The sequence below is a fragment of the Thalassophryne amazonica genome, chromosome 10 (assembly GCF_902500255.1).
Source record: "Thalassophryne amazonica chromosome 10, fThaAma1.1, whole genome shotgun sequence".
Taxonomy (NCBI): Eukaryota; Metazoa; Chordata; class Actinopteri; order Batrachoidiformes; family Batrachoididae; genus Thalassophryne; species Thalassophryne amazonica.
In genome coordinates this window covers 53410250-53434830 of record NC_047112.1, presented here as the reverse complement: position 1 = coordinate 53434830, position 24581 = coordinate 53410250, and the positions used below count along the sequence as shown (strand labels likewise).

The following is a 24581-nucleotide window of genomic DNA, read 5'->3' as shown; positions in this document are numbered from 1 at the left end:
CTTTTAGCATAGAAGAGGTTCCCAGACACCAACATGTGGTGGTGTGTGGGAACTGGAACACATTTACATTTACAGTCACAATGTACATCTTCCAGGGTAAATAGAACACAACCTATTTCACAAAAAGTGGTAAATGAATTTTTACAAAATTTTGAGGAAACTTTCTTGGAAATTGTAGTAGCTAGTCAGAGCAGCTTCAAAACATTACCATTCATTCCCTTTTGTCATACAACATTGACAGACATAATTTCATTTTTATCTTTCTGTAAATTACCATATTTTCCAGACTGTAAATTGCACTGAATCTTTAGTTCTGTTGAAAAATATTTCATAAAGTGGAAAAAACATTTCTAAGTCACACCGGTCAATAACTTTGTCTGCCAAGGACATAATAAAATCATTGGTGTTTATTTATTTATTTGTCTGTCTGTCTGTTAGCAGGATTACGTCAAATCGACTTCACGGTTTCTCTCAAAATTTGTACCACAGATAGATATTATGGCATGGAAGACTCCACTGAATTTTTGAGGTGATCCGGATCCGGATTGGCGGACGTCAGAAATCTCTGATTGCTTTTGTTCACATTTACTTTTGGAATGTGGTGTTACCACTTTTTGAAGCAAAAAGCAAAATTTATTTGTTACATTTTTTACACAAATATGGCATTAGCAAGCAGAAGCTAAAAATCTAATTAATGTTATTGTACAAGGTAAAAACATGTAAACTGCTTCTTGTTGTCTCTCAAAACACAATTAATGGTGAGGAAATGTGCTATATTGTTAACTGAAAGCTCAGTGCATTATTTATCTATAATACAAAAAATAAATGAATAAATAGAACCCGTAAAAGATGACTTAGCACAGCTAATATTCATGTTGTCACAGACACAGTTCAAACAAGTGTTATTCCAAGTAGTATAGTAAGTAAGTCCCTTCGGCTGCTCCCTTGTTTGCACTTGGGGTCGCCACAGCAAATCCAAGGTGGTATAAAAGTTAAATTTTGAGAGTATGACTCCTGTGACACCTCTGCAAGACTGTATGGCTGTGAAAATAAATGATATTTTTTTCCTTCTCTTCCTTTCTCTCTGGTAGGCAGGTCTTCTCTGCTGACAGTAGAGGTGAGCGATACCGGGAAGTTTGGTATTGATCCGATACCAAGTAAATACAGGCCCAGTATTGCCGATATCGATACCGACACCGATACTTTTTCATATTTAAGCTTCATAGATCCAAAGGATCCAAAAGACCCAGGATAGAATTTTGACAAACATTGTACGTGACAACAAAATACTTTATCACAATCAACAATTTTTGTTTAAAAAAATATCACTCAACACAACTTAAAACAAAATCTCCTGACGTAGAGGGCTGACTCGAGGAGAGCGCTGAGTGGGCGGGCCAGGCTGAGCCTACCTGCATGGCTGTTGGCTGGCGCCGCTGAGCCACATGATGGCGCAACAACAAAAGACCAGAGGGGGGAGGGTGCACTGCTACATATTGTGTGACACAGCGCAGCGCTGCTCTTGCAGACAGAGAGTAGACTTTGATGAATCTGCATGTGCAGCAGTCAGTGCGTGCGGGAGAGGAAAAAGCTTGAGTATTGATCTTTTTACATTTAGCGGAAGTTAAGTGGTCCACTGATGGTTTTCACAGTTAGCTAAAAAGCTAATCAGCTAACAAAAAAGTTAGCTTTGCTATTTAGCGGTTAGTGGATTAGCAGAACTTTGCCCATCACTGGACATATTGAACCCAAGAGGCCTATTGACTTTGGGGTCAGGCAAAAAGTCAAGGTCACTGAAACATATTTTGTAAAAATCTTGTGAGCACAATAATTCCTTTCCTCATTGCCTGATTGTTGCCAACCTTCCTGTGTGTGTTAAGCATATTGTCTCAAAGAATCCCATTGTTTTATGGGTCAAAGTTCAGAATAACAGAACTATACTTTGTAAAGGTTCTGCAGAAAAGCCTCACTTGTCAATGGTATGCTCATCAGTGTTTGTCCAGGGCACCGTTGAATAGTGCAGACTCTGTGCTTGTGTATTTATAAATGATGTGTATGCACAAAAACCATGCCTACGCCTTTTCCCATGCATAAGATGAAATTTGTGAATGAAGAAAGTGCAGTGACAATATACTCGTACATACCACACGCAATCTTCAAACACATTTTTCAGAGCAGGTCAGACCTGATGTGTTGACAGTGGAAATGAAAAATAAGGTAGGACAGAATTTAAAGTAAAACAAAGCAGCTGGCGTCACATAACTTGTGTTTCTTAGTATCATTAAATCACATTTATGTTCACACATATCATATTAATATGTACACATTTCCATTCAGTAACCATTGTAAATAATTCAGTGTGTAATACAGTTTATCTGCCCTTTTGTTAATGACATGTATACAAATATTTTCTTTTGGATGCTGTAAATAATTGCAGCTGTGATTTTGCACAAGTTGCTCGATCACCTCTGTTACTTTTCCTCATTCAGTGATTGCTTTTGATTCCAGAACTGAGAACTGAGTTGTCTTCTTCACCACTCCAATGACTCCTTCAATTTTACTATACCTGTAAAATTGAGCTTTTTTGTTTGTTTGTTTTGATAAATCATCATTTGAGAGTGTCTGTCATCTATTCATGGCTAACGATGGGGGTGGAAAGCTGTGTGCACATGTGTACAATGTCCCGATGACAGATTCATAATAGATGACCACACATATGCATGATTTTATAACTGCTGAGAAGAATGCACCCCCCCCCCCCAAAAAAGAAAAAAATCATGCCAGCTATAGGGTAAATAGAATGTTTGTGTCAGTGTATATCACACTCACTCATCTTCAACCACTTACTCCAATTAAGGGTCGCAGGTCAGTGTATATATTCTTAATGTTTACACAAACAGAGCACAACTTTGGAAATGAAAGAAATTAACAAGCTAATTTCATACTGCAGGCAATGTCAACCACACCTGCTCCTAATTTCTATTGTGTGATGGTAAGATTATTGTTCCCTGCAACAAGCCTAGACGTGCAGCAGGTCGATGGTGCATTTCATAAGCAAAACACTGTTTTTGGTACAGGTCTTGTGCATCAGAGTTCACCAAATTTGAATTAGTTGTTTCAACAATTTCTTAGTTATCATTTCCCAAAAAAATAAATAAATAAATAAAATTTGTGATCTTTAAAAGAGTATTTGCTCCAAATTGGCACCGTAGAAGCGCTGTAGAAACAAAACAAAAAATGTGCTACAGTAACCAAATTTATTGTGGCGCAGACACCTCACGTCATGTAACACAAAGATGGACACCCAGAGATGCAATAAATTATCTTCATTATTAAGCGTAACCAGTGACATACTGTACATCAAAAAGATAAGAGCACTGTAAAAAATAAAAACATTCTACAAAAAACGAAACACAACCCCTATACAGCAATGCATTAGAAACAATCGCTTGAATCCCAGCAGACAAATAGAAATTTAATTATGTGATTCCTTTCTGATTTTAGTGTCTCACGACATCATCTAAGTACTGCTGAGAAGAAATGAAAATAAAACACTGTACACACACCAAAGCAAACCAGAGGGATTTTTTTTTCATTTTCTCAATTCCATTTTTTAGGAAATCATTGCTTTGCAATTTATGCTTTGTCACAGTTCTTGCCCATATGACCACATGAATGTAAACACCTGTTGAATTTATTTTTTTATTTATTTTTTTTTTACAACATTAAACTTTATATATCTATATATATATGTATATTTGTACACATTTTCATTCACATCTGCACAGTTAGCTAGCATGGTAAATGAAATAAGGCAAGACTCACGTAACTGTGACATCACACAGATTTTTTTTTCCTTGTAATACTGATTTTAAAAAAAATCCTTCTGTTCGGCAGCAGGCTTTGGTCATTCTGAATAAAGATGGGGTCTCAATCCTTTTTTCCATGTCCAGAATCACACTTTGTTCCACTTTTAATGAAAGATGTTTTTCTTTTTCTTCAATAGGAAAAAAAAAACCTGCTATAAATACAAATGATTCATTTTATATTATTCATTTAATTTATTTTGCAGAGTTTAACACTGGTTTTGCTGAGGTACATAGTTTAAAATGATTCTGGGAAGTGAAATAAAAACATGGATCTGCAGGTTGACTATGAAGAGCGAGCGACTTCAATTTAAATGTGGGAAAAAAACTTATTTTTCTTCTTATCTGCCTATTTATCATTTTGTTCTCACTGATGGAGGTTCCTTTTCAGACCTTAATTGTTTTAAGCCTCAGTCCTTCCTTGTGACAGATCTTGAATGAGTTCCAAAAAGATGACATGATAAGAGTTTCCAGCCTGGTTTCCAGCCTGAACTTTTTTTTTTTTTTACAGTACCACCAGTGGCTGAAAGCTGGCTTTGGTGCAGAGAGCATGTGATATTGTTGCAAAACTGCTGTGAATGATGGCCAGTCTTACAGAGCTTCTTTTCTCAGCACAAATAAGCCGACTGTAGTGTTACAGCACTGAAACACTCCAGGCTTTTGTCTTTAAGTCTTGTGCAGATGATAACTGTTTCCTTAAAGGTTTTTCTTTCCTTTAAATTTAGTCTTTATATATGTTGAGAAGTGGCTCTTACAGATTTATTCCTCTCCCAGAACAAAGGAACCCACATGTTGCTTCTATGTAACATCAGTCTGTTCTTGGATGTCACTTCAAGTGGTGGCTTGAACATGAAAACGAATCAAATACAAAGAGAAGTTGCTAACAGTCTCCGCTCCCCACCCTCCAAAGTGTCATGTAGTTGAGCCAGAAACTGGAGGCGTGAGCTACATTTGGCAAAAGAATTAGTTTGAAGATCACACAGCAGCATTGTGACCTCTTAAGCTCTCTTGGCATGGAGCATCTCAATAAGGAGGTTGTTGCAGGGCACGTCGCCGTTCAGGTGTTTGTAGTAGAGGTATTCTTCAGCCTGTAGGCTGATGGCTCGGATCTCGGGCAGCCGGAGGAGAAGCTGGCCAAACTTGTCCGTTTGCTGTGGGTAGTTACACATGACGTAGTCCAGCAGTGCAGCATTGACCTGCTCCTGGACGCTTTCCACTAGGTGGAAGTTCTCAAGGTTCTTTACATCTATAGGAAGAAGCAAGAAAACAGTCGTTACAGAACATAAAGTTATTGTGATGTTCCAAATAGGAATCAGCAGAGGGATCTCTACGAAGCAAGGATACTCTGTTTGGTGGCCATATTTAATAATCTCTTTCTGTCTAATTATCTCCGTCAAAAGAGGTGATAGTGTTTTTAACACCAATGTACAAAATACAGTAATATTCTAAATATAAGACTGAAAAAGTAGGGTTGTTTTATATTCAGGGCTTATATCTAAACTTTTAGTCTTACATCCGGAACAGTAGGTGGTTCCAAAAACCTGTGAAACAAGCGTGCCTCCTAGGAATGAAGGAACTCATTCCTGGGAGGGGAGGTGATGGTGTAATGGCTAAGCATTGGGCTTCAGACCAGAGGATCCTCAGAACAAAGCCCAGCCAGCCCAAAAAACCACTAAGGGCCCTTCAGAAAGGTCCTTTATCACCTAGTTGCTCCTGGTGTCTAGTAAGCACATGGCAGCACCCTGACATCGGTAGGTGAGTGTGTCTGTGTGAATTGGTGAATGTGAGGCATAATTGTAAAGGGCTTTGAGCTTCTGATGCAGATGGAAAAGAACTATATGAATGCAGTCCATTCAACTCATCCCTCTAACTAGCGTACAATGCTGTGATTGTCCTGCAAAGGAAGTGCTTCAAAAGTTGCGTAAGTTATGCAAACTCTGAGCTTATAGTAGTAAATGCAGGAGTCAAACAACTCTCAAGCAGCCAAGAAACACACCGTGAGAGTGCAATGTTTGATGGCAGTGAGCTAAAAAAAAAAAACATTTTTATAAAACCTTATCTGTGCCCTAAATATGAGTATCATAATGCTTTCATTAACATGAAAAAACAAACAAAAAATAACTTTCTTTATCAAAGAAGAATAACATTTTGCCTTCATGAAGTCTTTTTTCCAAAACTATTTATTTGTATTTGCAACAGTACAGTGCATCATGGCAGAAAGAAATTAAGCTCTTTTAGAGTTTTACTGTTTTAAAATATAAAACTGATCATGTCAGTAGAATTCAGCCAATATTCAGCCAAATGTACTCTTATCAAAACTAAGAATTTAGCATTGGCAGTGGCTGTTTTAGATCAGCAGTAACAACAAAGATTGTTTCAGAATTGTGACAAGGCTCAGTTTTCACACACAATAATAATTAGTAATTTGCGTCTCATTTTTCAAGGAACAATGTTTTTGTTACAAGTTGAATTCTTTAGCTGTGGCTCATTATTCATAAAATTGGTATTCACGGTGTGCTGCGTGACAAATATGCCCTTTTTTCCTCTGAACTGTCTCTTGAGACTGATGCAAAGAGGAATCAGGTAATGAAAAAAAAAAAAAAACAACCCAACTCCTAAGAGACTCATTCCCCAGGAGTGAGTGAATAATGTAGGACAGAATTCCCATCATATCAAAGCTGCAGCTCCTCCATCACCAAACATTCTTCTGCACAATTATATTATTATAACACAACAGCAGAATGGTATACGCTTCAGTAGAGTTAAAAAAATAACAATGTAATATAAAGCTGTGATCACTTTAATTAGAGTGCAGTAAAATTTGATCTTCTTGCTATTAATTCCTTGTGCAAAATGCATTTTGCATCTTTCTAAAATCCTGCCTTAACCATGCTGCTATAAGCACTTTTCCTTGACAATAATAAGCTCACTTGGGGTTTGAGCAGATTATTGCAAGACAAGACAAAAAAATATGTGCTAAATGGATAACGATGAAACGCGGCGCTGTGTGAACTTCTCATGATTGTCAAGTACGGGGCTGCAGAATATTTAATCAGGTCATTGCTCTGCATGCGTGTGTGTGTGTGATCTTTTATTAATCTGTTTGACCCCAGGTCGAGTGTGTTAACAGAGCTAATGCACGATGACAGTGTCCCTGTATCGGTGCACACGCACTAACATGGACCATCTCATGCTAAGTCTGTCTATTTCTCTCACACATGCACTAATCCGCAGAAATACACACAATATTTCTTTCACTCGCCCACAGCCTCCCCCCGCCTCCTCCTTCGCCCCATCCACCCACCCAGAGCATTATGGGGGAAAGGGGGGGGGGGGATAAATCAGCAGCTAATGAGGTCTGGAGAATGAGAAGAGGGTCCTTCAAGGCGCTTCCATCTATGATGCACTCCACATGGCTATTACAGTCTGTGGATGTGCGCGTCTGTTTGTCCGTTCCTAAGTTGGTGTGCACCGTGCATGCTCATCCTGACCCCTGGGTGACTTAGCGGGGCGGCTAAATAAGGCCAAGACCAGGGCAGGAAAAAAAAAGCGGGAGGGGGTGTGGCCTGTGACAAAGGGGTGTTTGAGTAAACATGACATGTGCTTTTTCCTGCTGCCACTCATCTGTCTGATGCTCCCCCTCCATCAGCCCGCTGGGCCAGCGGTAACACCGGCGCCGCCGCTGAGCAGCATTAATGTTGTTGTATGGAGGCTGTAAGCGGTAGCACGCAGGCGGCCTACGCAGGTCAGGAGACAAACAACGAGGGCGGCTCTCATCTGAACATGAAACACAGCGAAGAGACAGAAAAGTTTGAGCTGCTCAGGAAACGAGCAGCAAACTATCACCATCACCATCCTCTCGTTATTATTATCATCAAGTCATATTACCTGTGTAAATCATTTAAAGGGGATTTATTGTGCAAAGTCTGATTTTATTGGCCGTTTAGATCTACATGACGTTGGGATTTTATGTTTCACACCTTCAGAATCCCAAGCATCACTGTGCATGAAACCTCACAACAACAAGCAACAGCTGGGCTTGAAATGGTTCGTTTTAGATTTATGCGACATATGTAACAGAAGTGCATATCTTGACACCAGGTTTCTCTGTGACGTGCACAAACGATCTGTGGGAGAGAGACAGAGACGAAGCCCAGAAGAGGAGGGCGTGGCAACCAACAGCTTCTTTTCTTTTAAAGCAGCAGGCACCTGGAAATGGGTGTGAACTTTATGCATCGTTAAAAAGATATAACACTGGTGATCTCTGCACCAGACATATGTTTATTTTTTTATTTTTAAATACAAGTCATGGAATGGAAACCCTCAGTTGTCTTTAATTTTTTAACCTCTGCTAAAGAAGTTCATGCTTTCGGTGCCATTTGCTGGTTTGTCTGTCAGCAGGATTCTACAAAAACTGCTTCAGTAATTTTCATTAAACTTGGTGGAGGGATAAGGTGCAACCCAAGACAGACTCCTTTAACTTTAGGAGGGGATCCAGTTAAGGGGGCAGATCCAGAAAGTCCTTTTCACTTTATTTGACATTACAAGATAAGGCGATTTTGCAGATTTCCATTAATTCCTCAGAAACTAATCCATAGATCATCAGTGAAGAAAAAAAAACAAACAGGTATTCACATTATGAGACATTTTAACAATATACTGGATTCAGTTCTGCAATATGTCACCCTTAATTTAAATATAGGTTTTCAACTGGCTGACTTAAAACATGAAGTTGACTGAACATGAAAAAGGGCGGCACGGTGGCTTAGTGGTTTACACTGTTGCCTCAAAGTGAGAAGGTTGTGAGTTTGCTTCCCTCTACTTCCAAAAACTTGCAGATTAAGCGACGTGGTGACTCTAAAGTGATTGTAGGTGTCAATGTGTAAGTGTGTCGCCCCTATGATAAACTAGAGGCGGGGTCCAGGTTGTACGCCACCTCTCTCCCAATGACTGCTACAATACAAGTTCAGTCAACTTAAAATTTGAATGTAGCACAAAGACTAACTTTTAGAAGTTGAACAAATAGGCTTTTCAAAACTTTTCATTTTACAGTGCATGCAGCATGAACAATAGTGTGAAGTTTGATTGAAAACCAGACAAAACACATGCTGATATTTTGTTATTATTTCAAGTTGACTCCAATTTACTGAGCTGTAAACATACATGAGGATGCAAAGAAAAGTATCAGAGTAAATTAAGAAAAAGGTCAGTGTTTTTCAGACGGCGTCAGGTTGGAGCATTAAGTGTGCTAAGCGCGCTCTTCTTTTGGTACCCCCTCCCTCTCCTCTTTTTTCCATCTCACCATTTAGTCACTGTGGGACTAATTATCAACTTTTTTCCCTTTTCTTTTTTTGCACATAAAACAGCCACAATTCATTGTAGCACCACGTCCGAATACTCAAATGGAAACCCCGAGGTTCTGCAGAATACATTGTTTCATTTGACGGACGACCATGCTGAAGCCAGCAACATAGGCACGCACGCACACACACACACACACACACACACACATCACTGCTTTGTTCCACACAGCCCCTGAAATCACTACTGTGCTTTTTAATTAGACCAGATATGCTCTGTGCTGCGTTCACTGTTTGCATGTTTCTGTGTTTGTGTATGCGATTTTTACATGATTTCACCAGCCCCAGGGAGACACATGCGTGCGCGCACACACACACATGCACACACACACATGCACACACACATGCACACACACACATGCACACCCACACACACACACACACACACACACACACACACACACACACACACACACACAAAGTTCATTTTCACTCATGCAAATACATGTTCCATTACTTCACTCTGGTGTAACTGATGCTTTTCAGAGTGGACACCAGTGGTGGTCAAACTGTGGCTTGCACCCCCATAAGGGCTCACCATGCACATGGTTAAAACAGCAGTAACTTGAAAAAATACTTGCCAAAGCCAAGTGATGCAGAAGAGCATCTCTGAATGCTCACACATCAAACCTTGAAGCAGATGGGTGCCACACGTCTCAGCTAACAACACAAAATGCTATAGTAGGTTCACCAAAATTGGAAAATGGAAATTTGGAAAAAATCAACCCTGGTCTATTGAGTCTCAAGTTCTGAGGTAATATTCAGATGACAGGGTCAGAATTTAGTAAAAACAAAATGGCAGGTACAGTTGATGGGGAAAAGTGATTTCATTTTTCTGTGTCGGTCAATGGTCAAGGTCAGAGGTCAAGATCAAATTTACAGCCCCTGTGCTAATATAGAGGAAAATGGCAACATTTATGAAATGTAGCTGATGTTCCCTCACAATACAGACGATAGCCCTCATTAGAGTTTCCCTAAACAACAATTCGTTTAACAAAAAGCCTGTCAAGTGGTGGAATATTTTGAAGGGACCAAGTGCCAAAGACATCTAGTGTTCACCTTTGGTTGTGGTTGGCATCCAAGTCTTAAAAACCACACAGTGACACAGGAAGCTCCATGACCCTAAAGTCTCCATCGGGACTTCATTCTCCTGCAAGATATCAGCATCACCAAACACTTCTGTCCAGCGACCCAGAGACATGTATATCATTGCTAAAATAAGTACATTTCTCTACAGGTTCAGTACTTTTGACACATACAGATACAGTCCAAGAAGTCATTGAATGCCTGGATCTTAGTCTTGATACAGAACAACAGCATTATGTGTAAATGGTTTAATGCACTTAAATTAATTTAAGGTGAAAGTAGCAAAGTATTTATTTTGTCCTGTCTCATTAGGGGTCTACATAGTTTCAACTTAAAACTTAAGATTTATTTCAGATCTTTCAGGAGTACATCTGACTTATCCAAATGAAAATCTAAGAAATCTCTATTTATTTGTGTAGCAGCTGTACCTGCTGAAACAGGGCACGTTACCTCATTGTTAATACAGGAACTCTATCAATAAGAGCCACATGCTGCCAACTGAATTCAAACCTCACAACAGGTTTCCAGCTGAGTCCAAAAATAACATAAAAGTTGCGGGTCATTGACTCACATGCTGACAGTAAACGTGGCCATTTTAACAGAAGTGGAAGGCGGGCAAAGGCTTCATTTCCAACTCCTTCTCCTCAACAAGTCTGTAATATGGGTTTATATGAGCTTATCAAAGTGTTTTAATACAGCATAGGTTCTTCACAGAGGGATGCCTGTCCTGGCCTAGTTCTCTTTACTGCAAACTAACCAAACTGCAGTTCTGTTAAAAAAGTGTGCCCTGCTGCTTTATTCCCACCAATCACAGAAGGGGGCGTTGAAAGAAGAAAACCAAGTGACCTTTGATTCTTGTTGGACATGTTCGACTACCTACACGGGAGCTGCACATTTGTTGGGAAAATGTGTCTGTGTGCGGTGTTAAAAACAGAGCAGCCAGGGCAATCAAAGCAAATAAGGGACAGGAGCAAGGGGCAACAGCCGCATGGTTAACGCTATCACCTGAGTAGAATGTTATCTGAGTTATGGAGTACTGCTGTGATATGATAACTGGAGTTTGTATTGCAAGAAAGCAACATTTATTCTTTTTTTAACAACCCATCTTATCCTCACTACACCATAAACTCATAACTGCTTCAACAAAGCTGCCTACCAACCGTCCACCTACACTCTGGTCGATACTCCACCAGGAACATTTTAATTGTGCAAGTCTTTAAAAAGGGGTTCAAACCCCCAGTACCTAAGGTTTGCTGACCATCACTTCATTGATGATGCTGTGATCTTTGTGGAAACAGTGGATGTTCTGATTGAAGCTGAGTGAAGAATCAGTGTGTCTGGGTTTGAAATTGTCCTGGATCAAGACTAATACCCCCGTCACACTAGAGCACAAATGCCGTACGAATGGACATTCGAACAACATTCATGCAATTCGAGTTGCTTTCGTAAAGCATTTGAGACATTTGTGCAGCCAGAGCACATGCACTCTACATTCGTGTTGCGCCCGTATTGGAAAACATTTGAACAGCGGTCAAGTTGCAGTTGTACAGCATTTGTACGGCGGTCAGAATGAGGTACGACATTTGTATGGCAATTCATACGCAATTAGAACCATTTGAACTGCATTTGAGGGGCTGTACGAATTGTTTGACCCTCCGAATCCTGGCCAAATGTCTCGACTGTCCTCCCCATCACAGTAGAGCATGAATGCCGTACAAATGGATGTTCAAACGACATTCGTGCAGTTCGAGCTGGATTCAAGCTGCATTTGAATTCCTGACCACACACACGTGTTACTGTGATAGAATGTGTATTACAGCTTTGACAGCCCATTCAGTTGTGCACGGTGCAGTGCGGCTCTGAGATGTATTCACTCGCTGTGCAGCTTACCTGACCAGGCTGTTACAGATACATGGTCATGCCCTCTCATGGGTTACATAATTTATGTGAATCATGACCATCATCATAGCTGTAACATCATGTGTAGCTGCATGGCACCCTGCCCCACGGCGAGTCAAAGGCTGTGCGCTGTGCGCCACTTACTCCCATAATGTGCATGATATAACAGATTCATTGTCAGTCCACTTCATGTGTCAGAGGATGTATCTGTACTGTTAGACCTGTCCAGACGGCCGCACTGTGCTTCAGCACGTCACGGAGATGTGCTGACTCGCTGTGACACATGGTGTATTTAGTATGATTTCGCAATTTCACGCCTAGTGCACATAATGACTTTGCACATTATAATATTCTCTTTGCATGCCCTGAACAGGATGCACGGGGGTGGGGGTGAGGGTGGTGTCGGGCTCACTGATGGCGCAATCAATGTGCCAGCAGGATTTGGCGTGTCTGATCCATTTCGAGGTTCCCTCGAACATGATCAGAATGCTCCAAATGCAGCACGAATGCGGTATGACTGCCCTTCGACTGCCGTTTGAATATTACCCAGTTTGATTGCTGCACAGCAGTGGTGTGCATGTTCTCTGCATTCATGCTGGCTGTGTGAATTTGGCAGATTTTGTTAAGTGCCACACCAATGCTGTAAATGAACCACCTGCGTGCATGAAGCTGGAACACGTCTGCTTAGCTGATTCTCTGGTGGGTAAGAGAGAGAGGGCACACGTGCCATGGGGGGGGGGTGGGGGTGCGATGATGGCAACAACAACCTCTGATGCCTTAATGTCAGGACCTGCATGACCTCTCGTATTTTATCCAGTATATGGACTGCTGTGTTCATAGGGTCCCCTGTACATGGGTTCACTACATTGCACTGCGACTGGTGGCTATTACCGGTAATGACAACTGTGAGTCTGCATGTCGGTGATCAGATGTCCATAATAATCTGATCACACATGCAATCCAGTGATGCAACGGTCAGGGGACCCTGGTTTACATGTAATCGCTCCATGGGTTGGATGTCATTCGACACCCAGCAACATGACATGGCAGGTTTTCACGGTGCTCGCCCTGCCACCATGCTCCCCCCCGATTCCAAGCACAGCGAGATTTGACTGATAGCCCTCCTCTCAGAAAGCCCAGGAAAGTTAACTCCCAGTCCCGGAAGAAGAAGACTTCTCAGAAACATACTTTACACAAGCCACTGTTTTTGTTCATCACAAATGCCCAAACTCAGCCAAGGGTTTCTTACATGCTGGAACCTTTGCCCAGACACCGTTATCTTCTTCTTTTCAGCAGACTTGCCTGTCTGAGAGGAAGGCTGTCAATCAAATCTCACTCTCCAGAAAGTACCAATCATAGCAGAGCCAGTACCAATCCTAGTTCCCTCCCCAGTTGTGCAATGGTTTGAGCGAGAGAGCAGGAATCCACTTTGTGTGAGCAGAAATCAACTTCAAGAGAGCGGCGTGATTTTTGAGTGGTTGTTTGGCTCATGGGTCACATATTCCTCTTCGCTCGCAGCAGCTTTTTCCTCGCTTGGGGAGCAGTTTCCTCTGAGTGCGCGCATGTGCGCGGATAATGGTCACACTCGCAGTTAATATCTATGTGTGTGAAATAATATAATATGCCAGAATACATATTTATTGCGTGGGTGGTTATGGCACAAATCCGATGCCTTAGGAAGATATTGGTTTTGCTGTTGGTGGAATTGCACTACAACAGGTTGTCCAGCAAAACATTAGTCTCCTTCTGGATTATCTTGTGAGTTTTTGTCTTGTAACTTTTTAAGGATCATCTACAGGTACCAGATAACTGTAACTGGTAATTCTCAACCATCCTTTACTGTGTTTTCTTTCCAAGGCATTTTAGCTCCTTGTTAATTGTCTGTCTTAAGCTTGCCTGCCTCCAAACTGCCAAGATAATTATGCAGCTTTACCATAGTTTCCAACTATTGAACTGTACTTCAGTCATGATTTTTGTATTGTATTATTCTATCATAGTCCTTGCTCTGTTATCCTTCATGATGAAAGTCAATTTAACTGTGGGACCATGCATTGGTTTGTTCTGCATCCAGATCGCCAAGGAACTGCCTTGAGTCCAAGATGGCAACTACCCAGGCAGACAACCGGTCCATCCCCACCTCTTGAACATAACCATTTATCTGTTTCAGCCAAAATTCATCTTGCAACCACATCAATTCTAAATTACTATCACTAGTATTGTACAATAATTTGATTTTAAATTAAGATGAGGAATAAATACATTTTCATGTGTTCAGTCATCTATTTGACATTTACTATGCCAAAAAGCATTCAAAGACACATGCGTATTAACTTTAATATATTTTCGAAAGCCTCATTAAGCCCAAAGAAGTTGCCTTGAGTGTTGACCCTTATTGTGGCAGCTGTAGTAACTTACTGTTGTTACGTACATGCCCTGAAGCTAACACAGAGCGCTATGTCCAGAGGCCCAAGTATCCTCTGAGCCAACAATGCATAATAATATTGTCTCACAGCGTTTGGCTCTGAACACAGGCCACCAATAGGGAGAGGCTGTTGTCAGCAAGTCAGAATAAAGCATGAAGGCTCAATTTACTCACCAACTCATCAAACCCTCCCTTTAGGGGGCCAAGCGGCATGTGGCTAAGTAAGAGAATTAGGCAGGTACAGTTCAGTTGGGGATATATTAAGTCAAATCTAAATCTCCGCTGACAACATCACTATTCTTCTAAATAGATGGTGCCCAGTTGTGGTCTATCGCCCAAGGAAGGGTCAGAAAGCTCAGTGAGGCAATGGAGAGAGGGCAATATTATGAAGAAGTGAAAAGTGCCTTAGGTCTGATAAAATAAACAAGAGATGCAGGAGGGAGAAAAGACTGTAGCAAGGCCTTTTCTGGCAGGAAGGTGCCCCCCCCCAAAGTAAAGAGGAAAATAAATTTACATCCTGTGTCAGTTGGTTCGGTCAGTAGCAGTGCTAATATGGACTTGAAAAAGCGATGGCAATGAGGACAGCTGGGGTGTCTGAAAAAAGACCTACATTCATCCAGTACCTGCTGGAAATAAATGGTAAATGGACTGCATTTATATCGTGCTTTTCCATCTGCATCAGACGCTCAAAGCACTTTACAAATAATGCCTCACATTCACCCCGATGTCAGGGTGCTCCCTACAAGGCGCTCACTACACACCGGGAGCAATAGGGGATTAAAGACCTTGCTCAAGGGCCCTTAGTGATTTTCCAGTCAGGCTGGGATTTGAACTGGGGCTCTTCTTGAACCGAGGCTCTTCTGGTCTCAAGCCCAACGCCTTAACCACTAGACCATCACCTCCCCTAATGTTATTAAACAACAAATGCGTCAGTGAAGGTAATCGGCTATCCAGGTAGGTGAGACCTAGAAATTTATTTTACATCAATACTTGTATATGAACTTCTTGTTTCTGTAATTATTGTATGGCTTTGCCTTGCAATATGAAGCACCTTGGGGCAACTGTTTGTTGTGATTTGGCGCTATATAAATGAAACTGATTTGATTTGATTTGATTTGCCATTAGTGGAAAAGCCGCCTCAAATGCCTCATACACCTGTCGCTACAACCATTCATGCACACAAGTGGCCGAAAGACAGCGAATGCCCTGCACATGCTCATTCAATCCCCATCTTGACAGGTGTCGGACAAATTCCAGGTGTCACACACAAACATCTAACACTGCTCATGGAGCACTTAGAAATGTCGGGGCTATTGACGCTCCTAGTATGAGAGAAGAGAGCAGGCGATCACATTCCACATGTCTGTGAAAATTGTCTAAGTGCAACACGAGTGTGGCATCGCCTAGCAACACACATGTAACTGTGCCGAACCCCCCCACCACCAATACACAAATGGTGTGTGGAGTGTGTCGTCGTCGTTGTCCGCCTCCCCAACACAAATGGCTTGTTGAGTGTGTCGTCCCCACCACCATCAACACACACACACACACACACCATGAATCCAACATTGTGTCACTGTGATATTTGTCGACATTTCAATAATTAAAACACAGATCGCATTTGCAGTGGATCACTGCACGCTGGACACGCCATGCAGGCTGATGTGTTCACGATGCGAGAGCCGGCTCTTCATGACATGGGAGCTGGCCGGCTCTTCATGAGACAAGCGCATCAGGTAATTCATCTAAAACATGAAAGAGAGAACAATAATCCACGTCATTTCATTACTTCCTGGTGTACGACTAGGCGGAAGCTAAATCCGCTCTTTATAACAGGAATTAAGTATTATAAATTGTGGTGTTTTATTAATTTTTTGCTCCGCTGCTGTGTGCACGACTTTCCACGTGCTCGCACTATGTTCATGCGGACGAACACGAAACCGTCGACGTGATATCGTACACGCCTGTCCAACTGTGCGTCCCTCCCGACAGCAGGTGGAATGTTTCGTGGTTCCCCATTTCATTTTTGCTTCATGGATTTTTGTCTTTCGTGCTATGTGTGAAGGGGCCCTTAACAAGTATCTGCTTAATGATGCAAACAAATTAAGTTTAATTTGTATCTTAAATTATTCATTAATATAATTACACTTCTATTTGTTTTACCATTGTTAAATATTATAATTAAATATAATAAAAAAGTAAAAATGTACTTTTACAGTTCTACATCCACAGACTACAGACAACTTGTCCGGTTAACTATGAACACAGAAGAGTGTAAGTTGGTGGCTGCAAAATATAAGCAAATGCACGACGATTAAAGCCTGGAGCAGATATGATTACCTTTGAGATGTGTGGGTGGATTGGTTGCCTGGAAGGTTGCTGTGGTGTGACCAATGCAGTAATGTGGCACTAGCACATGCTCACAGATGTAGCCTGACCTGAATTGCAACAATGTAGCTTTTATTTTTTATGCGTTATTGTCTACATAAGTTGATTGTGTGGACTAAACCACTTGCCAACTCTTTGGCATTTCTGTCTAAGTCCCATTACGTTGACATGTTCTGAAGCATTCTAGGAGAACGTAATTCTGTTTTATGTTCAAATCATGTTTCATTAACTGGCCACTTTTGCTGCTGTTCTGTCTGACAGTTACAGCATTATGAAAATTGGCTTGCCAGAGGGTCACAGAAGTACTTGAATCAGCAATGAACCAAGTGCTGAGGTCTTCGTGGTCCTTCTTAGGCTGTCCTGCTACTCCAAGGCAGGACCAAATTCCTTTCAATGAGCTGACCTCGGTTCTAGGGGTAAAGCCACAGGTCCATGATCCCTCACCTTCTTACAATGTCATCATGATTCAACAGACAGTTAGCCCACCTCTCCCAAACAGCTTTTGGTCATGCTTTTGGTCATCAAAATTAATTTTCATTGTTACGCAGATGATACTCAGTTTTATCTATCCATGAAGCCAGAGGACACACACCAATTAGCTAAACTGCAGGATTGTCTTACAGACATAAAGACATGGATGACCTCTAATTTCCTGCTTTTAAACTCAGATAAAGCTGAAGTTATTGTACTTGGCCCCACAAATCTTAGAAACATGGTGTCTAACCAGATCCTTACTCTGGATGGCATTACCCTGACCTCTAGTAATACTGTGAGAAATCTTGGAGTCATTTTTGATCAGGATATGTCATTCAATGTGCATATTAAACAAATATGTAGGACTGCTTTTTTGCATTTACGCAATATCTCTAAAATTAGAAAGGTCTTGTCTCAGAGTGATGCTGAAAAACTAATTCATGCATTTATTTCCTCTAGGCTGGACTATTGTAATTCATTATTATCAGGTTGTCCTAAAAGTTCCCTGAAAAGCCTTCAGTTAATTCAAAATGCTGCAGCTAGAGTACTTACAGGGACTAGAAGGAGAGAGCATATCTCACTCATATTGGCCTCTCTTCATTGGCTTCCTGTTAATTCTAGAATAGAATTTAAAATTCTTCTTCTTACTTATAAGGTTTTGAATAATCAGGTCCCATCTTATCTTAGGGACCTCATAGTACCATATCACCCCAATAGAGCGCTTCGCTCTCAGACTGCAGGCTTACTTGTAGTTCCTAGGGTTTGTAAGAGTAGAATGGGAGGCAGAGCCTTCAGCTTTCAGGCTCCTCTCCTGTGGAACCAGCTCCCAATTCGGATCAGGGAGACAGACACCCTCTCTACTTTTAAGATTAGGCTTAAAACTTTCCTTTTGCTAAAGCTTATAGTTAGGGCTGGATCAGGTGACCCTGAACCATCCCTTAGTTATGCTGCTATAGACTTAGACTGCTGGGGGGTTCCCATGATGCACAGTGTTTCTTTCTCTTTTTGCTCTGTATGCACCACTCTGCATTTAATCATTAGTGATTGATCTCTGCTCCCCTCCACAGCATGTCTTTTTCCTGGTTCTCTCCCTCAGCCCCAACCAGTCCCCTCCCTGAGCCTGGTTCTGCTGGAGGTTTCTTCCTGTTAAAAGGGAGTTTTTCCTTCCCACTGTTGCCAAGTGCTTGCTCACAGGAGGTCGTTTTGACAGTTGGGGTTTTTCTGTAATTATTGTATGGCTTTGCCTTGCAATATGAAGCGCCTTGGGGCAACTGTTTGTTGTGATTTGGTGCTATATAAATGAAATTGATTTGATTTGATATGTGAAGCTAATGATGCTAACGCTATTGTGACAGCTTAAACATGTTGGACAACAATTCAGATTAAATATCATGTTTTTGTGTAATCTGTAGGACCTAAGGGAACAACAAAAGGGTAATACAAAAGAACTGTTGGTCAGTATTGCTGTCTTCACCAGACAGCGATTAGCATGTGTTAGCTGAGCAGTATGCTAATCAAACGTGTTTCCACTGTGCCCAGGGATACTGTGTATGTATCAGTCTATATCATGCTGATCAGGGGTAAGACCACAATGTGATTGTATTCGTTTCTGGATGAGAAAAAGGCATTAAACTCTCTGATCGAAGCCTGTGTTAACACGAAATGAAAGTCTTTATTACTCAGCTGTGCATGCACGGGCTTACACTAAAACACAATCAAGCAGACCTGCAGATATCCCTTTTTTCTTTAAAGATACAAACTACTTTTAACTGACTTTTAAGGAAAGTTACTTTAAACTCAGTGCAAACATAAGTATATACTAAGTCAACTTTAATGCTTTGGCATAACTAGGAACTTAGCTTGATTTAAGTACACAAATATAAGGAGCACCTGAACTAAGTACGATCACTAAAGACTAACATTAAATAGCAAATAAGGCTACATTAATACTACTTCATACTACTGGTAAAAATAATGCAAGTGTTTTCTTAAAGCCAGTTTTAGGTTTACTATTGTCATTCTGTATATCTTTTGGGTACTTTCACCACTCTTCCTGACTGCTAACTGGATAGTCTTGTTGGTGTTCTGCACTGGAATCTGGGCACAATCTGCGTGGGTGCCTTTGTGATGCTGTTAATCACCGGGTTGTTCTGTGACAGTACTTTTCCCAGCGATGATGGACGGTCTTTATAGTCTTTGATGGACGGTCGCCTAAAGGCCCAGTCACACGGCCAGAGATGGTCAGGATCGTCAGGATTCGTTCACATTTTTCAACAGTTTGAAGATTCTGACGAAGCACCAGCTACAGAAACGAAGCTGGAAGACAGTTAAATGATGTCTCCGAAAGTCAACGTAAGTCCAGATTTATTGTTTTGTTTTGGCTTTGGTGTCCTTCATTAGTGCCATATGACTGGGGCTTTAGTCGGTGTGGATGACCTGTCAGTAGCAACCTTCTGTGGAGTCACCTTAGCCGGAGTGGCTGACCGGTCCTCAACCTGTCCGTCATCTCTCTGTGGTACCTCAGGTGCTCTATGCACCTCTGTTGTTTCACACATGTGGATGTGATTTCTAACCAGGTTCCCCTTTCCTGGCACATTGATTATGTAGGAGTGGGGGTTGATCTTCTCTGCTACTGTGGCTGGTATCCAGTGATCGTGCTGGTTTTGTGGGTAAGCTTTAGCTCGCACTGGTTGTCCTTTCAGTAGTTCAGGCAGTGGTTGAGCCTTTCTGTCTTTATTCTGCTTTTTCTGTTGCTTTCTCTTTTGTAGTAATTGTCGCACATCTTCCCGTACCTCAGGACAATATGCCTTCTTTGGCACTGGGAAGAGTGAATGCGGTGTGACATGAGCCACTGTGCGAGACTACTTTCCATGCCTTTGGATGGAGTGTGTCTCTGTGTTAACAGTAACAGCCAGCTGTTTGTTTTGCAGGTCGGCCTTTGTAAGCAGACTTTTGATCACTTTGACTGCAGCCTCGACTCGTTTGTTCGACTGATGATGGTGTGGTGAAGACGTCACATGGTGGATACCATGTGTCTTGGCAAATTCACTGAATTTTCGTGATGTGTAGATGGTTCCACAGTCAGTTATGAGTAGTAGTGGAATTCCATGTGTTGCAATGGTTTTCTGGAAGAATCTGACTGCGCTCTTTGTTGTAAGGTCATAGAGTTGTTTGGTCTCAATGCAATCACTGTAATGATCGACTGCTACTATGTAGTGCTCCAAGACATCACTGGACACTATATGGAATGGGTGTTTGTCCAGCGGGTATGACATCATTGGTTCGGGTCACTGCTGTTGTGCACACTGATTACATGTCACACACTGCCGACATGCTTCTTCTAACTGCAAGTAGTATTAATGTAGTCTTATTTGCGGTTTAACTTTAGTCTTTAGTGATCATACTTAGTTCAGGTGCTCCTTGAGTACCCCCTTGCTGGATGGTCAGTGCAAGCTGCTGCATTACACTCCCTAGCCTGCTGTCTGAGATGGTAACACCATGTCTTGGGCTGATCGACTCAACTTCTTGTGCAACTGATAGCATTGCTCCTAGTGTGTATATGAGAGTCCTGGTGGAATCAAAGACACCCTTGCTCACCTGAAGTGATGCTTTCGAGAGAGTATCAGAAATGTAGATGTGCTTACCTGGCTTATGGCAGACAGTGATGTCGTAGCGTTGCAGTCACCTATGCATATGTTTCAGATGGTTTGGAGCTTTCAAGATACTTTTGTTCAGTATTGTTTCTAGTGACTTGTGAACTGAGTTTATGGTGACATGTTTCCCCGGTATGTATGATTCAGAATGTTCACATGCAAACACAACTGTGAGTGTTTTACACTCGATGAGTGCTTAATTCCTCTCCATTTGTGACAGAGCTCAGGAAGCAAAGGCAACCAGCTGGCCATCCTGCAGTAACACTGCTCCAACCAACGGATGATGTATCACACTCAATAGTCATCCATCTGTCAGCATCATAGTAACTTGAGTGTAGGTGTGGCACAGATGACAACTTTCAGCTCCTGGAAAGCTGTCATATCATGGCAACCAATCAAATGGCCTATCTGGATCAATCAGCCGTCGATGCTGTTCACAAATTGTGCTAAGATGAGGAGTGAACTTGGTGAGGAAATAGGACCCCGCAGTCTCATTTGAACCCTATGTGATATTGCGGGATTTGACCACTTACGGGGTCCTCCATTTAACATATACACAGCATAACTTCACACAGATAAATGGTGTACTGTTTTGTTTTCCGCTGCAATCATCGAAGCAATCGCAAAAGGTTTTTTTTGGTTCCCAGTGGAGAAGAGAAGACGAAGCGAGTGGGAGACATTGTATCGGTAAGTGTTAGCCTACACAGCTAACCAGAATAGCTCCGTTCTCTCGCCTGCAAAACCGCCTCGACACGTTTAAACCGCAGCACATGTCCACTTTCTCACTTTTTCTTTGCATTTTCACTTTGTTTGCACGGAATTTGCTAAAAACTCCATTGAAAATGCTCTGGTTGGTCCCCCGGAAGTTGAGAAATTATGTCATATGCATCATATTTTACCCCTTTAGCGCCCTCCGCCAAACAAGACTGCAGTCTCCTATTGGCTAGTCCCAACAGTTGTTGCACACCAGCGACATCCGTTGGCTTGGGCATTTTCATGATTGCCTCCATCTTGTTAGGGTCTGTTTTAAGGCCTTCCACACTGATGAGATGGCCCATATAGGCAACTTCCTTCATCTTGACTTCAACTTGTTCTCATTCAGCTTGAGTCCCCTCTTACTTGCTCTCAACATCAAAGATTGGAATGTGTTGTCGTGGGAGGTTACTTCTTCCTCTTCAGCCTCAGGCCTTCTAGGCATTCTTGAAGTACTCTGGAGAACTATGGCATGAAGCATATTCCCAATGGCAACCGAAGCCATCTGTAGCGCCAGAATGGGGTCCAGAATGTTGTCAGTAGACTGGATTCTTCATCAAGGACCACTTGGTTAAATCTGTCTTTAGTATCTACCATTGTGAACAGCCTAGCCTTGTTCAGCTTTGATGCCAACTCCTCCAATGTCTGAGTTGGGTAACGGTTGCATAATATGGCTTTATAGAGCTCTTGAGGATCCAAACATGCCTGTGATTTGTTTGGTGTCTTTACTGCAACCATGTTGTTGATCCTCGGCATCAGAACTTGTACCTTTGTAATGATGCCAATTTTCTCCAGCTCATCCAAGTTTGACTTCAGTTTTGCTTGTAGAGGCACTTTGACGGGAATGGTTTTGCACCGGTCAGATGTCCGGGTTTGTCCTGACTTTCAAAGTTCCACTCTTGCTAAGTCCTGTGAACACACCACTTGTGCGTTCCCTAGAAGAATTTGGGTTTTGTCTGACAGCTGGAACACATGCTGTCATTGACTGTCAGTAGCTTTAACTGTTCACACATATTACCCGACAGCAGTGTCACTGCAGCATCTTATACCACCTCAACATGCACTTTCACGCATGCTTCACCTGACTGTACATACAGCTGATCGTAGCCAACCGGATCATCACTGTGCCATCATAGGCGCGTAATTTTGTAGTCGAGGTGCTGCAGTTGCCATGGGATCCTATGATTTGCCAATACACTGACACTTGATGCCTTGTGCAGTGTCCAGCTGACACTGCACAGGAAGACTGTTGTGTCGGTGCTTGAAATGAACTCTCGCCATGTACTTTTTGCTGGGCTCCGCATAAATAGCATATCACATATGCTAAATACATATCTGTTTTATTACAATGACTCAACCCTATAACACGGTAAGCTTAACCGGGTAAGTACAGGCAACATATTCAACTCTGCCCATTTATGTTGTATGGAAAAAAAATTCAACAATTACAGATCATCTTATGTACTGCAGCTGTGCTTTGCGTTGTGGATGGCAACCACGTAGGTCGACAACTGTTCCATCCTCATTTCTCAAAACTAGCCATCTGTGTAACATGGGCATCACCTTGGCCTTCTCCAGCCACTGGGGTCCCCAACATTGTGGTGTCTGCAAGCGAGATCATTCCCAGAGCAGTGTGCCACATGGCCAAAATATCAGAACTGACATTCTGTCACAATACAATTGGTACACCTCACCTGAGTCTCATGAAGTAACTGTTCTTTCAATGCAAAATCATTCTATTGGTAACCAAGGTCTTCTGAAGAGACCTCCAGTAATCCAAAAGATTTCAAGTCATCAATTTAGGTCAACGGTTAGTGTCTGAGTCTCACAAGCATACAAGCCAGAAAGCACCAGCATCCTAAAGACTTGGATGTCCATAAGCTCTTTTCAGGTGAGTTGCTATCTCAAATTCACAATATAACTCCTGAATCTCTCTTACAAAGGTCATAATCCAAGAAAGGATATTTATTATTATTTATTTTATTATCTACACAGCAGCTGCAATAGCTAGTTAGGTAGCCAGCGCAGTCACTGATTGAGGAAATAAGGCCCGATGTTTTAAAAGTAGCAGGCAAAATTTGTATTACCTACTATTTTATATCCACTACAAATTAGTGTAACTGAATATTGCCATATACACCTAAATATTGCACAATATACACATGTATGTACAATTCCCATTGCACGATTGTTTGTGTGCATGCGTTGGCGTATGTACAAAATAGTACTTCTGTGATTCCCCCCAAACTTTTCCAAAAGGCTAAAATGTGTTAACATATCAAAACTGTCTTCTATTGAAGACTGCAACATGCTTTTCATAGGTTTCATGTTGCTGAGGAGGATCAGAAGGAGGCTTCTGTTCAGAGAACAGTAAATCCAGATTACTGCATATTGTATCCACTGGTCCCCTTTCACCAACTTTAACACAAGACTACTAGTAATCTACACCAGTTAAATTCAGTTTTTCACATTTTGTGGATCAGGATATAAACCAACGCTACAATTTTTTTAAACTAAATGTTAAACATTTTTTCCAGATTGCTCATACTGTTCTACAATGCTACATTTACCACTGATTAGACCCATTTTCAAGCCCCAATCGGGTGTCCTTTTGTTTATTGATTTATTGCACCAAAAACATACACAATGGAGGATCAAAAATCAGCAAAGACCATCAGCC

General features: G+C 41.6%; 1 protein-coding gene across 2 annotated transcripts in view; it reads right to left on the bottom strand.

Annotated features, from left to right (window-relative positions):
• Positions 1-3240: 3240 nt before the first annotated feature.
• Positions 3241-24581, bottom strand: part of nr5a2 (nuclear receptor subfamily 5, group A, member 2) — a 176324-nt gene continuing 154983 nt past the window's right edge. For both annotated transcript variants that reach the window (XM_034180007.1, XM_034180005.1), the window contains exon 7: positions 3241-5112. In XM_034180007.1, coding sequence (XP_034035898.1) covers positions 4865-5112 — 248 coding nt within the window. In that variant the 3' untranslated portion in view covers positions 3241-4864. The remainder of the gene's footprint in view (positions 5113-24581) is intronic.